The 18,124-nt window shown below is 38.5% G+C and overlaps 1 protein-coding gene across 7 annotated transcripts in view; it reads left to right on the top strand.

The window, feature by feature from the left end:
* The window catches only part of LOC109912623 (transcriptional-regulating factor 1), a 196,189-nt gene that overhangs the window by 157,455 nt on the left and 20,610 nt on the right, over positions 1–18,124 (top strand). For all 7 annotated transcript variants that reach the window (XM_048600965.1, XM_048600960.1, XM_048600962.1 and 4 more), the window contains 5 exons: positions 1,311–1,371; positions 5,770–5,909; positions 8,028–8,131; positions 9,919–9,994; positions 15,618–15,706. In XM_048600965.1, coding sequence (XP_048456922.1) covers positions 1,311–1,371; positions 5,770–5,909; positions 8,028–8,131; positions 9,919–9,994; positions 15,618–15,706 — 470 coding nt within the window. The remainder of the gene's footprint in view (positions 1–1,310; positions 1,372–5,769; positions 5,910–8,027; positions 8,132–9,918; positions 9,995–15,617; positions 15,707–18,124) is intronic.

Raw genomic sequence — 18,124 nt, 5'->3', positions numbered from 1 at the left:
GTTTTGAGATCATTATACTTGGGATTTTTTTTTCCTAGTTGGCAGTATTCTCCAAGTCAAGCAGGTTAACAAAGTGTGCTAATTTGCAGTTTAGGAAAGGTTTAAGCACAATGTTAAGTGACTTGTCATCAGACTTGTTTTACATGGTTTTTTGTTGATTATGGCTAAGTGCCTGAGCTTCAGTTTATACTTTATTCCTGGATGAATTTGATGAGGTGCACCTTATGTTTCGAATGGGTAAAGGTCTCCTGTTTAATGTGCAAAGATATGGTTTCAATGTTCTCTCTTGGCTGCTGAATGATGCATTTTGAGAATCCATGTCTGTAGCAGGTTAAATCCAATAGGCTTTTCAATGTTCAGTGCCAACTAAAGTTTTCTGAATAAAAATGTAACTGCATTATACATCCTAATTTCAGATTGTACGTTGCTGAAGAAGTTATTTATATTTTGCAATTTTTCTGCCCATCTTTAAAACTGGCATACCTGTACTTAGCTTTGATAGTCAAGTGATTTAGGTAACAATGTATATATCATTAGAAACTAGTGTGCAGGTACAAGAATCGATCAAAACTACCAGTGAAATTTTGATACTTGGCTCAATTGAAAAGTGAGAAATTATACTTTATACTTCACTTGTACAGAGCCTTAGGTACATGAGCACTGTTCAGTTTGACAGCATTGCACAGAGAGGATAGATTGACTTCAGGTACAGGATCATTCCATTGGAACAATACTGTGGTTTAAGGTTTAATTAATTGAGACTTGTTAGTATAAATTTGATTAAATTCTAAACTGAAAGAAATAGAAATAAATATTTTGAAAGGAATAAAATACAGAAGCTGATAAAATAGTTAATCTACACCTAGCCTTTCCCCTAAACATTCAAAATGAAAGGGTGAAATCATCAAATTTGAACTTGAATTTAGGAGTGAATTCAGGCAGCTCTGTTTTACAAGAGGAGTGGAATTCTGAAACTGTATCCCAAAATGTGGTGAATGTTGGTTCACTTCAATCTGTTAAGGACTGAGAAGATAGATTGTTATTAGAAAATATGATCTAATGACAGGTGAATGGCGTACATATCAACCATTTTCTTATGGAATGGTGGAAAAGGTCCAGGTTGAATGCCCTGCTCTGGTTCTTGTGTTGCCAAATGTCTTAGAGTAAAATGCAAATATTCCCCGGGTTGGTTTGATTGAAGCCAGGTTAGAAAGAACTGACTAATAACTCTTTTAGTTAATATTACATAAGTACTCTTTTTAACTTTTTAACAAGAATATCCTCTTAATATTGTTTTGCCCCGATTTCAGATAGCATTGATGCATTGACAATAACTCCTGGTCCTGGGGAGCAAACTGTTGATATTGAACCGTAAGTGACCTCTTTTAACTAATGCTTAAGACATCACAGTCAAATTGGTTGCTCATGCACTTCTCTTCCTACACCCAAGAAAACTGCAATTCCTATTGAAGGACACACTGAAGTTTATTTCCTTAAAAAAAAATTTGCTCAAAATCAAGGGAGCTATGCATTGCTGTTCCCTTATTGCTCTTCCCCCATTGCTTTGTGTAGAAGTGTCCTGACATCGACCCAAGTCATAGTTTCAAAATTTGCAACCCAGCAGGCCAGCAAACAATGGGGAGGATAGTAACAGATTTGTTACAATGAGGAGGCTGCTGAAATAGGCAGAACATGGCAGATGGAACTTAACACATGGAAATGTGAAGTGGTGAGTTTTGGTAGGAAGGCCCGCATGGTAGACTAGTTAACAAGGTTAGATCATGTGGAACACAGGGAGAACTAGCCATTTGGATATGTAACTGGCTGAAAGGTAGGAGACAGGAGGGTGGTGGTGAAGTGTTGCTTTTCAGACTGGAGGACTGTGACCAACGGTGTTTTGCAAGGATTGGTGCTGGGTCCATTGTTTTTTGCCATTTATATAAATGATTTGGATATGAATCTAGGAGGTATGGTTAGTGAGTTTGCAGATGACACCAAAATTGATGGTGTAGTGGACAAATAAGTAGGTTACCTTAGAGTACAACAAAATCTTGATCCGATGGATCAAGGAGTGGCAGATGGAGTTCAATTTAGTTGTGAGGTGCTATATTTTAGTAAGGCAAATCAGGGCAGGACATAGACACTTAATGGTAAGTTTGGGAGGTCATGTTGCGGCTGTACCAAGACATTGGTTAGGCTACTTTTGGAGTACTGCATTCAATTTTGGTCTTGCAGCTATAGGAAAGATGTTGTGGAACTTGAAAGGGTTCAGAAAAGATTAACAATGATGTTGCCAGGGCTGGACGGTTTGAACTAGAGGGAGAGGCTGAACATGCCGGGGCTATTTTCCCTGGAACGTTGGAGGCTGAGGGTTGACCTTATGGAGGTTTATAAAACCATGAGGGATATGGACACGATAAATAGACAAGGTCTTTTCCCCAGGGTAGGAGAGTCTAAAACTAGAGGGCATAGGTTTAAGGTGATAATGGAAGGAATTAAAGGGGCATATTTTTCGTGCAGAGGGTGGTGTGTGTATGGAATGACCTGCCAGAGAAAATGGTGGAGGCTGGCATAATTACAACATTTAAAAGGCATCAGGATGGGTACATGAATCAGAAGGGTTTAGAGGGATATGGGCCAAATGCTGGCAAATGGGACTAGATTAATTGGGATATCCAGTCAGTGTGGACAAGTTGTATTGTGGTGTACATCTCACTGACTGGGGTGAATGAAAATCAATTACATTATACTATTTTTAAAGACAGTGCAAGGACTAAGAAGCTGGGGGTGTATTTACATATATCTTTTGAAGGTCAAGGAACAAGTTAAGAAGGTATATCTAAAACAATATGCATATTTGCAGACACCTCCTTGACCTTGCTATCTCACCTGGCTGCGCTACTTCAAACATGTTAGAGATAAGGGCATCTCTAATCACAATGGATCATTCCCTTCCCTATCTCAATTGTGCTTTGTCTGTATCTGCTCCTTGAAAACACTAGCCCTAATCCACCTACAATTGCACTTTCAAAATCGCAATGTCTAATGTTTTGTTCTCTGTTCATTGGAACATTTTGGGAGCTAATGATTTGTTCAATTGCATCCTTACTTCGACCTTTGTCATAAACCCTACAAGAAGCAGTAATCTCTCTCATTATGACTATTCCTCCAGAACCTGTTGTTTTTGAACATCATTCTTGGTTTTGCAAAGAGGTATTGGTGTACAAAGTCTCAGAGGTTATTCGAAACCTCTCTTAATTACTGGTTAAGTCTAAGCTCAAGTGAAGTGTCTGTGTGAATTCTGAATATCACACCTCGCAAAGGATCTTGTACGTTCGAGCTGGTACAGTAGAAACCACAGTCTAACTTACCTCCTGACTTCTCAAAGCCTGATGGATTACTCACCACTTGCCTGGACGAGTGCACTCCAACAAGACCCTAGAAACTCAAAACCATTCAAGGACAAACCAGCCTACTTGATTGGGACTCCATCTAACTAAAGGTGTAGTTGCCATTGTCTCACAGACCTTAGGGCTGCGCTCTTGTTGGAGAGAGACACCTGATGTGAGTTTAAGCTGAGAGTCGCCATGTCCCAGGCAAGGGGCTGGGTTGAGAAAGCAGGACCTTCATAACAACTTCAGCTATTGGTGTCATTCTGAATTGCAAACCAGCCATTCGGCCAAATGAGGTAACCAACCGCTAGATTCCATTTAATTCCTTTAACATTAATTTAATCAGTATCGCACAGTAGCAGCAGTGTATGCCACCCAAATAATGCATTTAAACAACTCATTAAGACATCTTGGATAGCTCCTTCCAAAGCATGACTTCTGCAGTCGAGAAGGACAAGAATCTGCCAGAAGTATCTGCCTTTTTGAACTGCTGCAGTCCTTACACTATAGGGACTGCAGCAGTTCAAAAAGGCAGATCATCATCACCTTTGTAGGATCACTTTGAGGAAGACAATAAATGTGGCCTAGTCACCAACTCCCTGTGAATGAATAGGGGAGTAGCCCTTACAGAAGAGAAGAATAAGTAAAGCTTGAGGTGTTCAAAATCATGAAGGGTTCTGATAAAGTAGATAAGGGATCCATTTTCAGTGCCAGAGGTACAGATGTAATTTTGAAACTAAGGAAGAAAATGTTTTTACACAGCAAATTATGATGGTTGGGGGATGCCGTTCTTGCAAGGGATGTGAAAGAAAATCCAGTAGTAACTTTCAAAAGAGATTGAATAAATATTTGAAATGGAATTATTTGTAGGGCATTGGGAAAATGGCGGGGATGGTGAATAATTAGATAGCATCTCCTATGCTTTATCATTCTGTTATTCCATTGAGCTGTTCTGATATATTGGATAGGAAGTTACCTTAAAAGTGAAGAGTGTAGGAGGGCAAACAAGAGGCAACACTAGGCATACCTAAAAATGAGGTGTTCAACATGTTGTGAAGCTACAAACCAGGACTACTGCATAAGCAGCGAGTGATAGACAGAGCTAAGCGATTCTAAAGAAGCAGATCTACGCTTTGCAGTCCTGCCATATCCAGTTGTGAATGGTGGTGAACAGTTAAACAACTGAGTGGAGAAGGTGGCTCTACTTATCACCCCACCCTCAAGGGTGAGTCAGGCCAGTACGTTAGTGGAAAAGATAAGACCAAAACATTTGAAAGAATCTTCAGTCAGACATACTAAGTAGACGATGAGCCATGTCAGCCTTCTCTGGAAGTCCCCAATATCACATGCACCAATCTTTCAACCAAATGATTACAAGAAATGGCTGATGGCGCAAGCCACTGCAAAAGCTATGGGCAGTAGTACTGAAGATTTGTGAACCAGAACTTGCCGCGCTCTTAGCCAAACTGTTCCAAAACAGCTACAACACTGGCAATTATTCAGGAATGCAGAAAATTGCCCAGGTATGTCCTGTACACACAAAGCATGATAAATCCAATCTCGAAGCCACTCGCCATCCTGATTTGGAACTTTATAGCTATTCCTTCACTGTCACTGAGTCAAAAATGCTGGAACTCCCTAAGAGCATTGTGCATCTTGCATGGTTCAAGAAGGCAGCTCACCACTCACAGGGCAGTTAAGGATGGGTAATGTATGCTGGCCCACCCGGTTATGCCCACATTCCCTGAACAAATAATTAACACTGAATCTTGGCAAAATATTCCTTGTCACTTTGTATCGTTCGAGTTCAAGTAATCGAGATAAGCTTGGAAATATCTGATAAAGTTAAACAAAATCTAACATCAGTAGTTTCTCATTTGGAAGTAACCTCAATAGTAAGTCAGGCATCGATGTTGCAAATTGTCCACTTTCGCCTTGGCTAATTGCTGGGCAAAAGGGATGGGGGCTGTTCCCGGTATTTGGTGAAAGTTTCTGCCCATTCGTAGTGGATACCAGTCAAGCAATACAATAACTCACTGACATTTGAAGAGTCCAAGGTATGCCAGTGACATTGATCTGGGTGTCTCCAATGTACATGTGGGAACTGATACTTTGATTGCTATTTGTGCTGTGCAAAATATAAATCTTATTGGAACTGGAATTATTTTCAAGATATAGTTATAAGGTTTAAAGTTTCATTTGAATTGAAGCGGTGCTTCATATGGCATACCAATGATTATGACTAAACATGTTTATTGAAAGATTTTGCATAAAGGATTTTAGAAATGTGGACTTTGTCAATACAATTTCAATGCACTTATTTTGTAGCCATTTAGTTGATGCTTGGAAATACTGAAATATGTATTTATTTTGTTAGGCGAATCAATATGGGATTGCGATTTCAAGCGGCAATTCCAGCATTGCGAGACAGGTCATTGGTTGAAAATGATGTCTCCAAAGCAGATCTGGTGTGGAAGCCTTGGTGTGAACTGGATGACCCAGAAGCTCAACAAAAAGGTTTTGTGCCTCTTCACAAGACACATTTTGCAATTTAGTATATTACATAGATGTTTTTTCAGGGAATATTCTGCCTGATGTCCTATCTTATACAACTTTAGTTTTTTACTTCCCACAACCATATGAAGACCCCAATAAGAACTTAATGATTGGTTGCTCTTGAGGTTGCATCAATGAAGTTTCCTTTCAACTTCAGAGACTTGTAGTCCTGGACTACATTCAGCCAGTGATCCTTTCTTGGTCAGCATGCAGGGCCCAAATGGCCCCAACTCTTTGGAGTCATTATCTGACATTTTAGTTGCTGATATAATCTGACTCTTTGAATTTCCAGTAGATATAATATCACAATGTCTGCAGAGTTATGGTGAGACTGAAATACTTAATTTCTGATTAAATAGAAACACTTATTCTCCTTTGCACATAAAATTGCTTTTTAACATCTTATTTAAAAATCATGGAAAGGATCCAGATATCTCCGAGTACATGCATTGTGCGACATGCATTTGAGCTAGACAGACCCAAGGTTCCTGGTCTTTACTGTGATGGCTGGTCTCAGTGGGCATGACAGTTTATTTATATCTTTAGCTTGGGAGCAGAATAAAACAATTGGGTGCCTGCATCCTGTCCTGTAAGTGTATAATTGTGTACATATTAGGTGGGAAGCCTTTGCCAAACGCTTTGGCCCAGATTGTCTGATCAGGGCCAGAAACCCAGTTTACAAACTTAATGGGACGAAGAAATACACACTTGCTTTGGAGGAGTTTTCCATACAAATATATGGGGCCAGGAACTTTCAAGTCATGTAGTCCAGACCAACAGGCATGCAGCCAGCAGCGAAATGGATCATTGTTGAAAGCACACACCTTTTCTTTTAATACTACCTATTAGGTTCCATGAGTTTAAGTTCTGAAGTCACTGATACCTGCTAAGAGATGGTAAGTATGTAAGGAAAGTGGGCAAAGGCTTAGGGACGCAGGAAGGTGTTCAAGTAGGATGTCCGGTAATAGATGAGGGTTTTTGATAGCTTCGGGGGAGTGTGTGTGTGTGTGGATGAAAGAATGGCAGGGTGGATGGAATTGAGGAGGCTGATTTGTGGATCAGCTGGTGGTTGGTGAGGAGTGAGTTAGGTCAGCTGAGATGGGCCCTCTTGGGTTGTTGAGCGGGTCAAGCCCGAGGTAGGTTTGGGCTGGTGGTCTTGGATATCCAGGTGGTTTGGGGAGGGGGTTAGCTCAATGGATATGGAAGGGGTGGGCTGGGGTAGAGAGAAAGCTTGGTTGCATGTAGCCAATGGTTCTGGAGAGGTGTGGGTCAGATTGAGCTGGATCCACTGGTGTTGGGGAATGATGGTTGGCCATTGCGGGGTCAGTTTTATAGTTAGCCTGGAGGTGGAGCAGGTTTTACTCCCTCTAGGTTTTTCTGCTTAATCGGTCACAATCCTCCCAAGTCTCTAACTCAAAGTCAAAGTTGGACCTTTGTTGGAAGATTCTACATGTCAGATGTCTGTCTGTCAGAAGTTCCAACTTCCCAGGCAATTCCCACATAGTCAATACATTGGAATTTCCATGTGGTCCCAACCCATGTCGTCTACCTATCCAGAGACCGGAAGTTCTTCCCTTGTCCCAAACATTGGCAGACGCGCAAGATCATGACAATTAATTTTTAGTTGCTAAACACTAAATTACAGGTGGTTCACCAATTAAACCCACTAGCAATTTTTATTGTAGCTGAGTTTTAAGGATTCTGCCACAGTTCCATTTTTTTTTAAAGCATCAACGTTATATTTTCAATTTCTACTGCAGGAAAAGAAATCTTTCCTTTACATATTGCCTCTCGCTTGCTTGAAATGTTCTGAATTGCCTCTTGGATGTTGGAATACCTCAAATCTGCTGTGCAGGCAAACACAAGAAGTTATTCACAATTAATCCAACAAACACTAATTCATTAAATGAACAACTATATATTCTACTGTTAGTTAGGAATCATTGTAGACCATAAAGAAATCTCCACTGTTTTTAATCATGCCATGGAATCTTAGATCACTTGATATTGTTTATGAATTTGATAATACAAGTTCAATATTTGTAAATTTATATAAGCTTATTTTATACTTTTTTACAGTGGAAGACCTGCTGAACATGGCTTGTTCTAGTGTAGTACCAGGTGGTGGGACAAATCGAGAACTTGCTCTCCATTGTCTTTTTGAGGCACATGGTAACATTTTGGTAAGTGTGACATTACAACTGCTTTACAGCTGAGATGATGATGCTTGTACAATACACATTTACATTTGTTTTGAATTGTTTTGAAGTGCACTGATAGCAAGTGAAAAATAAAGATTGTCAAGGATCTGGATTTTAATACATTTTATCGTTGTTGCTCATGAAAACGACACCTTCTATTTCATTTTCTAAGAATCAAGTCATTTCAATTAAATCATCTTCAGGACAGTGGTGCTGTTTTGCTCATAAATATACCATTGTTGAAAGTCAGCTACTGAAACATTAGGCAGTTCTGTTTTAGTGAATTTTGCAAAATAAGAAATATTTATGCTTTTAATAACTGCAGAAGTGATTTCTTATGCTAAGGAACAACCTTCCTGAAAGGAACTCCATGTTATCCTTTGGAATGCACTGCACCGATAAGAGGAGAAATGCAGTGGTGGAAGTAACAAATTAAATAGGCTGGAAATCAGCAAATTGTTAAGCATTTGTAAAGGTTAATGTTTTGTTGTGTGACCATTTCTTTGTTTAGAATAGCCTACTAAATAGAAGTTAAGAGAACATTGATGATTGTTATAATCCACATAATCTTTGTAATTTTTTTGATGCAGTAAAATATCAGGTATTGATAAGTAATGACTAGAATTAGGAAATGAAAAAGAAACAGAAAACTAAACAAACCGCTGAGATGTCTCCGAGATAGCAAGGACTGCAGATGCGGGAGTCCAAGATCACGCTGTGGAGCTGGAACACAACCTGCTTATCTTCTCTCCCACCTATCCACCCCACCTATTCCCATTGACCAATCCCCACAACTTCCTGCATACACTCACCTATCACCATCCCACCTACCACCCTCCCTCTCTCTCTTTATTTCTGAGCTCTCTTCCCTCTCCCCATTTCTGAAGAAGGGTCCCGACCCAAAACGTCAACTTTCACGCTCAGATGTCAGTTTCTGTGTCAAGATTGATACGTATGTGTTGTGCAGAGCTTTGGCTACATCTGTTTTGTGAACACTATCAATTTAGCTGATGAATTCAAAGGTGTTTTGTGCCATAAGTTCTATGCAGGATGGCAAAGTTTTGAAGTTGTTGTTTTGTATACAATTTCTGATGATATCACAAACAAAAAGATTTAGAACCAATTGTAGAACTTGCAGGACTGAATAATTGGCTTAACTCCGTTATTTACCCAATAACTGATTGATTAGTTTAATTCAAATATTTTGTTTAAAGTTTTCTGTCCATTTGTGTGATGTCTGCAAAGAGTCTCTTTGAGATTGAACAATAGGCTTTGTGACTGAAACCAAGTATCAAGTTTTTCTGATTTTCGAAATGTAACAATTATTACAGGGAAGTACAATTGGTTCTGATATAATGCAATAGTCCAGTTCTCTTGCAATGTCGTATTATAAGAAAATCGTGCAATAACTATGATGTTTAAAGTGATGGGGACAGAATCACATTATAGCCAATACTATTAGGGAAATTTAGCGTTATACAAAAAGCTTTCTATAATTCTTTAATTGCATTAAAACCAATTCGCTTTGAAGAAACCTGAGTTATGTCAGAACCGACTCCAAGTTCTTTACTAAGTTTCATTTGAGTGTAGCACAAGCGGATGTAAATAAATGTATTGTGCCAAAATGTACGATCAGTAAAAACAGCATGCAGTTGTCTATAAATATGTAGAATGTTGTGCTTCCCTGTTCTTTTTCTCTTGCAAATTGTGGCCCTTAAGAATGCTGCCAAACCGTTGAATACATATCTTTCTGTTTCCTTTTATGGTAGGTAGCTGTGGATATTTTACTGATGAAGATGCCTATTAAAGCTAAATCTCATCCACTGGCTGATTATCACTATGCTGGTATGTAAAATCCAGACAAATCTAACTTTTTTTGAAATTTCATTGGATAGAGTCATAGAGTCATGCAGTACGGAGACAGATCTTTCAGTCCAACCAGTCCGTGCCTAACCAAATGAGTCCCATCTACCTGCACTTGGGCCGTAGCCCTCCAAACATTTCTTATTCATGTACCTGTCTAAATGTCTTTTAAATGTTGTAACTGTACCCACATCCACCACCACTTCTAGAAGTTCATTCCACAAAAATCACTCTATAAAATAAATTGCCCCTCATATCTTTTTTAAATCTTTTTCCTCTCACCTTCAAATTATGCCCCCAGTCTTGAAAGCCCCCACCCTAGGGAAAAGACACCTGCATTTACCTTTACAATATCCTTCATTATTTTATGAACTTATTCTATAAGGTCACCTCACAACCTCCTTTGCTCCTACAGAAAAAGTCCCAGCCTGTCCAGCTTCTCCTTATTACTCAATCCCTCCATTCTGGTAAATCTCTTCTGAACCCACTCCAAATTAATAATGTCTCTCCTACAACAGGGAGACCAGAACTAGGCACAATACTGCAGAAGAGGCCTCACCAACATCCTGTACAACCTCAGGATAACATCCCAACTTCTATACTCAATGGTCTGAGCAATGAAGGCAAGCATGCTAAACGCCTTCTTAACCACCCTAGCTATATGTGATGTAAACTTCGAGCTCGGAAATGCCAAATGGCCATAATGGTAAAACTACTTCACTGTGGCAGCTGGACATTTCCCAACTTTCAGTAGTCAATCCAGGACACAGTTTCTGTGGGTCAATGGAAATAGTGAGTGCTTTTGCATTTTAGTGTCAGCCAGTGCTTTTGTATTGTCAGCCATTGACTAGCACCACATTAACCCTGAAACACACTGCAGGGCTGGATTGAGGATTGGCAGCTACTTGCCTACAAGCAGCAGCTAGCTGAAGGCCATGAATCAGAGGCCTTCTTGAATTTTTCCATCGACCTATGGGCCTCTCGCAGTGGTGGAAACATGGCAGTGTCTGGAGCTACTTTCCAGCAGTAAACCAGAGGCCCAGCACTCCTGGAGATATTTAGGTGTCCTCACTAGCCTGCCTGGCCACAGTTGTGTCCACAGACCATTCACCTTGTGTGGTGGCGGGCTAGAAGATATGATTTTGTTTAGTATTGGACATTGGATAGTGATATCTTCCCACTCCCTTGCTTGGAGTAGGCAGGCTGAATTACATATGTGCTGGAGGCCTCCCATTGATCCCCATACTTAGAGTCATACAACACAGAAATAGACCCTCCACTCCAACATGTCCATGCTGACCAAGTTTCCCATGCTAAATTAGTCCTATTTGCCTGCACTTGGCTCATATCCTTCTAAACCTTTCCTATTCATGTACCTATCCAAATGTCTCTTTAATGTTGTAACTGTACCTGAATCTGCCATTTCCTGTGGCACTCATTATCTTGCTTAGATGCTAAGAATTGTTATTAGGATGAGGTAAATCGGGAACAGTTCTGAGGAAGGGTCACGGACCCAAAACTTTAACTCTGTTTTCTCCTTCACAGATGCTGCCAGACCTGCTGAACTTTTCCAGCAACTTTGTTTTTATTGCAAACCTTTTGAGTCTGATATGACTTTTCCTTTTTTTAAATTACCTTAAAGAAATTGAGTAAAGTGAAGGGAAACTGGATTGATTCATGGATCTTTTCTAGAGACACTGAATTTTGTTTATGTAAGAAAGGAAACTGAGAAGTAGATATGAGTACTAAATTAGTAATGAAATTATGGTAACTTAGATACCTATTTGGTGTGGCATGATTTTTATAAGTGAGGGGAAAAAATGCAAGGTAAATGTGTCATATTTTAAATTAACAAAATTAAGAAATACATGATCACTGTATAGAGAACATTAATTAGATTGAAATACTTATAAAGAAACAGGTTGATAATTGCTGCAACATGGCTCACTAATGAAGTAAAAAGGATGGACATTGATCCATTCCTGTAATGAAAATGCCTGGAGTCTTAACAGTCCTTTGATCAGGGTGTTAACTCTTTCTGTCTCCACAAATTCCTGACTTAAGTATTTCCAGTATTTTCTGTTTTTCTTTAATGTTTCCATTGATTGGCTTTATTATCACTTTCACTTCCCAGACAATGTAAATCCATTTGAAGGGAAATCATTAGCCATATACAATCATGCTTCAGCTGTTGCAATAAAACTTGAATGTACGTTACATCAAAATAAAGTATGTATTGCTTAATTTGGTTCTGAAAATGATAGTTACAGAAATAAAAACATTATTCTGCTAAATTGCACCAGCAATCTGTGTAGCAATTAAACTTAATACTGGTGTTTGTTTGAAATTGCCAACAACCTCTTTAATAGACACAATGAAAGAAGTACCTTTGATAAGCCAGGTTTACATGAACACATTTAATCACGTTTTAAGTACATTCATCTATGTTATTTTTACACCTTATAAATAAGGTGGGTTAATGGCTGCTTATAGCAGCAGATAAATTCAAGAACTTGATATGAACTTTTGTAGTGAGTATTTCTGTTGTAGCTTGTTCTGCCTTTGCATAAGATCATGAGAATGTGATTCACCTTGGTGAGATTTCTTTTTCAGTGTTAACGATTGACATTTCATGCAAAGAGCACAGATTAAGAAAGCTGCTCACCGTTCCCTTCATCGGTTTTAACCCACTTAGTTAATTTGTCCAAGGTGTTTTGGAACTTGCTGTGTTCATCTTCACATGTCACCTGTAAACTTGGATAAACAACTCTATTTCTTGATCAATCTGAATGATTTGATTGGATTTATTTTGTGATCATAACATGCATTTCTTGAAAATTTCAAGTTAATTATTACAAATTATTTTTGCCAAAGGAAATGCCTTTCTTGTTAACTTTAATTTTATATTGTGAATCTTTTGTTCACAACTGTAGCCTTTCAAGAAAATTAATATTCATTTGATAAATAAGTGATTAGAATTATGTAAGGCACAGCAGATAGATAAAATGTTGATCCTAGCACAAAGATACCCTTCAGTTTGTACTTATTGCTGTTGTTGTAGGTAAATCACCACAAGCTACCTTTTTAATTTGACTACTTATTTAAAAAAAGCACTCAATCAAATACTGAAAAAATTATTTAAAATTTATTGCATGTAGCAATGAACATAAGACGCCTCAAGTAAGCGAGTTAAGCCTCCCAAATCAACTTGGCTGTTACCCAATTAATGGTGGAATTGGCTGCTATTCCAACGAACAGTGTCTGTCTTTGATATCTAGGGTTTGATCCTTGTGCAGTGTTGTTCTTTGAAGATCTGATGAAGACTTTTGGTGTTGAATTCTTATACAGTTTCTTGCCCTTAAGGCCTGTGGTGTGATTTTATTGATGATCCTTTAGATCCTTCCATCCATAATTTTTGATTATTCTTCTGGACCCCTTGAGTTTGCAGCTTGCTTTCTTATGAGAAGTAATTCCTCTGTTCCATGTTACATTTGGCCTTAAGTGTCTGTGAAAAGACCCAGAGTTTTGCAGTTAACTCCTTCATATCTTCAGCAGGGCAGTCATTTGGCCTAGTGGCATAAGGCAGCCAGTTATCAAGTAGGTGTTAAATCAGTTTTGTTCATGTAGCCTTGATGACTCTTGGTGCTCTATTCCTGCATAAATTTATCCTTGTCCGTAATAGTTTACTCCAGACAGAATTATTGCTGCTGCTTACAGTCTATGAACAATTACTAAATTTCTGAAGTTTACACTGTCACATTCTAATACAGCTCAACTTAATTTATTGTTTTACTGCATTGTGCTGGTGGTTTCCTAAATTTTTATGTACCTGAATTCTTGAATACGGAATCTCATTCCTTGACAGTTTTTACTTTTCTTTATTTAAGTTTTTTTTAAAAACATAAATTCATACTTTTTCCATTCTGGCTGTCTATGAAGTCAATCTTTCTTCCCCTCTCTTTAAATAATTTACTTGATTTACATTGATTTCACTGTGTTGACTTGCATTTCCCAGTTCATCTACTAGCTAAGTAAGTAATTTTATTCATTCTAATTATCTTATTTCAGACTTGCCCACTGACCAATGTTCATTTTCCTTCATGATGAGTTTTGGGATCGGAGACACTTGGTTTTGTTGCAGAATGGTGGCAGCAAGAGACCAGCTGCTTCAGTTGCTTTTAGCTAGCAATGAACTGAAAATAATTAATACGCTATGTACCCTGTGTGACCTGGTGATCTCTGTACTTATCTTTGTACGAGACAGCAAAAGTTTAGTTGATGGTTTTTATTTTTAAAATACATATAGGGGCCTCAGCTTTATAAACAAGCATAGGGCACAAAAGCAAGGATGATACTGTTGCTTATTTGTAGCTAGCATATTCTGTCCAATTTTGGACACCACACTTTGAAAGAAGCTTGGGAAGGTCCAATGGAGATTTACCAGAAAGAGTACAAGGGACATAGGATTTCATTTGCTTTGTGAGACTGGAGAAAGTGAAATTGCGCCCCCTTGGAGAAGAAAAGTTAAGGGGACATTTAATAGTATGCTTAAAATCCTGAAAGGCTTTGAAAGAATAAATAAGAAACTATTGCTAATGGCAAAGTGTTGATAATCACTGGTGATGAAAACAGAAAGTGCTGCTAACACTCAGCATGTCATCTGTTGGGAGAGGAAACTTAATGTTTCAGGTTTGTGACTTTCCATCAGAAGTTCATTAACCCTGTGTTTCTTTTTCCACAATGGCTCCCTGACTTGTTAAAGGTTCCCAGCATTTTTTGTTTTTATTTCAAATTTCCAGCATCTGCATTATTTTGGGAATATACTTATGACACATTTATGCTACATATTCTGGGATCTTGGGGTTAGTTGTGATTCGCAGGATACATTCTCCTCTGCGACCATCTAAGCTGAGTCTACATTCTGAAAATTTTTGGTTAGTTGATGGGCTTTCCAATGTATACGCTTTCTCGTTAAAATATTTCAAAATGTGACATTTACTGTGGCCCTTGCTTGTATGTCAGATTTTGCATCCAATTTAGTTTGGCCAAATATTATTGCTGGAATAGCAAACAATATCCAGGTTCAACATCAAAATACTCCAACTCATTTCTAGTATTAAAGCACTGGGGGAGAAAAAAAGAACATTTCCACCCATAGTTTAGAACAGTTGTGGACCACTGCTTTTGATGACGGTTGCTGGACTGTGCAAGGGTCGTATGCAAGCAGCTAAAGGATTGGACTTGTGTGTTAGCGCACTGAAACAAAGGTGTCAACAACTAGCAAATTTTAGGTTTGATTTCCTCACACACATTTCTGCCATGTTGCAGTAGGAAATCACATGGACACTGAGAATAGAGAGAAATTAAAACAAAGGAAGTTGTTGGCCTTGGTCAGGCATTTTCAAGTGACTGGATGAAAAACAGCCTGGCGGAGGTTTGAGTCCCTGTTCCTTTGACAGCCTATCTGCAGTTTTGATTGCCAATGCTATGTGACAATGAAGAGAATAAAACTGGAGGGTGGAAATACAATGGGTAAGAAATTTCAAACCAAAAATAAAATTCCAAGTGGTCTTTGATTTTGCTAAAAGTTCTATCCTTTTCTTAGGCTCTGACAAGTGGACAACAGCAGAAAGGAAATTATTCAACAAAGCTTTGAGTATACATAACAAGGACTTCTTCCTGGTTCAGAAAATGGTAAGAGAACTTTTCCAGAGACAGTCCAGTGCTGTATTTAACAAGTAACAAGAATATATTGTGGTCTTGCAGTACAGAATCAATTAGAAAAATACCTTTCAGCCCAGATCTTGCTAAAGCGGGGTATCTTGTGATGTGTGTTGTTATTTGGAATATATTTTCCCCTGCATGCTTCAACTTTTATTTTTAGCAATAGATGGCAGGAAATGTGATCTGATAATGGTACACTGAGGCCGCTGGGGTATCTGAAATCTTTAGTGAGCAGCAGGGCCATCTGTGGATCCCCTCAACCAAAGTGATTTCAGGATTGAGAAACGCTGGAATAGCTGAGGAGGAGGATGGAATAGAGTAAATTTCGGAATAGAAAGAAAAGGAAAGATGCAATTCAGTGAGAGGAAAAGGCAAGAAAAAATGATGTTTTGAAATCTCTAACACTTGATTATGTGCAGCTTTGGAACAAAATATTGGCCTTGAGTGCAGATACCTGGACTCCAAGGTATATGTTAGCAGGAGAAACTACATAAACCAGGGTTGTCTTCCCCAGAATTTAGAAGTTTAATGGGTGATTCAAGCTTTGAAGATATTAAACAGAACAGCTAGATATGAGAGAAAGTATTTACCATGGTTGAGGAGTCCAGAACTAGGCAAGGTAGCCTAGCCTTTCAGAAATGAGGCTTCAGCAGTTCCACACATGAAGGATGGTGGAAATTGGATCACTGTTGTTTGTCACTGAAAATGGACTCTGCGTCTGGAGAAATTGCTTGACTTGCTGTCACTGGTGATGAAATTTTTTTTTAAACTTCATCTATCTTCAGGAGCACACATTGGAGATCCATATTCATGGTGGGAGAGGCAAGAGTTTAATCTGACTCCATTTCAAGAAAGGTTCAAGTGGTAGCCCATAACTCTGAACTAATTTAACTTTTATAATGAACTGTTTACATAATAGTCTTTTGCCTTTTTAATAGCAACCTTACAACATATCTTTGAGTATTATTCCAAATTTGATAGTGTTTGGGTTACTGTTATCCTACATTTTATTTCCCACATTTTATTTCCCAGGATCATACATCAACTGCTTAGTGCTTCAGTTTGTTGTATGCCTACTACTTAAACATTTGGTGTATTAGTGGTCATTAACACCACACGATGTTGCTTCACATACTTGGTCCTGTTTAGAGATGGGGTTTGGTTAGTTCAGTTGGCGGGACAGCTGGCTTGCATTGCAGAATAACACCAACAGTGCAAGTTAAATTCCCGGACTGGCCAAGATTAACATGAAAGACTCTACTTCTCAACCTCACCCTTCACCTGTAGCATGGTGATTGTTAGGTTAAACCATCACCAGTCATCTGTCTCTATTGAGAGAACAGTCCTGTGGTCCAGGAGGACTACGGAGAATTTTCTTTTACCTATAAACTTAAAGAACTGACAATATAGTGGGAACAGTTTTCTCAGCAGCCATCAGTTGGAGCAAAATTCACATCTTTTTCCTTGTTCTCTGACAAATTAAGTTGTAGAAATGTGCATTTCAGTAATCTGAAGTAAGTTTCTCTTTGTTTAATTTTTCCACTTCTCTACTTGTGATGATTTTCTTCCAGACCTGACTGAATATGTCAGATATATCATTTAGCAGAGTGAGTGAGACAAGTTGTCTGCTAGTGGTTAGGACAAGAGAAAGGTAAAGAAATGATTACAAACTGGTGAAGAGTCGAATATCCTGTGGGGCTAGGTGAAGGACTCTGTCATGGATGCTTGAACAAGGTTGGAGACTATCTTTCTTTTTTAAATAAAGGTAATTCCTCTATTGAATTTGATGTTTAAAAATCATTTGAGCAGGGAGATTGAGGGCAGAGATCCAAAAATGAGCAGGATGAGGGGGAAGGTGTAGCAAAAGAACGAACCTTTTTAAAAAGAAAAGGAATTTTAAAAATGAACTCATGAATTTAAACCTAATGAAATTGGAGAAATATCAACCAGTAAATAAAGGCAAGAGAATTGACAATGGTGGGGATAAATTAATTTGTTACAGCGGCATGTTATGATGAAAAATGCACACTGCTTTTAAAATTAACAAAAGATGGAGTTAAGTTTATCAATGATCATGTCTCACTAGATGGCATAAAGGCTGCTGATTTTGCTCGCTCCAAGTGCAATAGCATTCAAATATCAAAGCTGTTTTTCATAAGTAATGTATATGGAATAGACATACTTATACATGCGTTTGATAACCTACATGTCAAAGGATGTTACAACCTTGTTGAAATCTGGTTAAAAAGAAAGGATCACAGCCAAATTGCCTTAGTAACCTTTCAAATTGCGAAGCTTTCACGTGGTTTTATGCCACACAGATGCTGATGGATCCATGTGGGTCAGACTCCCTGTGAAAGTATAAGCCTGTCGCTTCAAAATAAACCA

Source organism: Rhincodon typus, chromosome 9 (assembly GCF_021869965.1).
Source record: "Rhincodon typus isolate 14 chromosome 9, sRhiTyp1.1, whole genome shotgun sequence".
Classification (NCBI taxonomy): Eukaryota; Metazoa; Chordata; class Chondrichthyes; order Orectolobiformes; family Rhincodontidae; genus Rhincodon; species Rhincodon typus.
The sequence above is the reverse complement of the archived record's forward strand: the minus strand, read 5'-3'. Positions and strand labels throughout refer to the sequence as shown.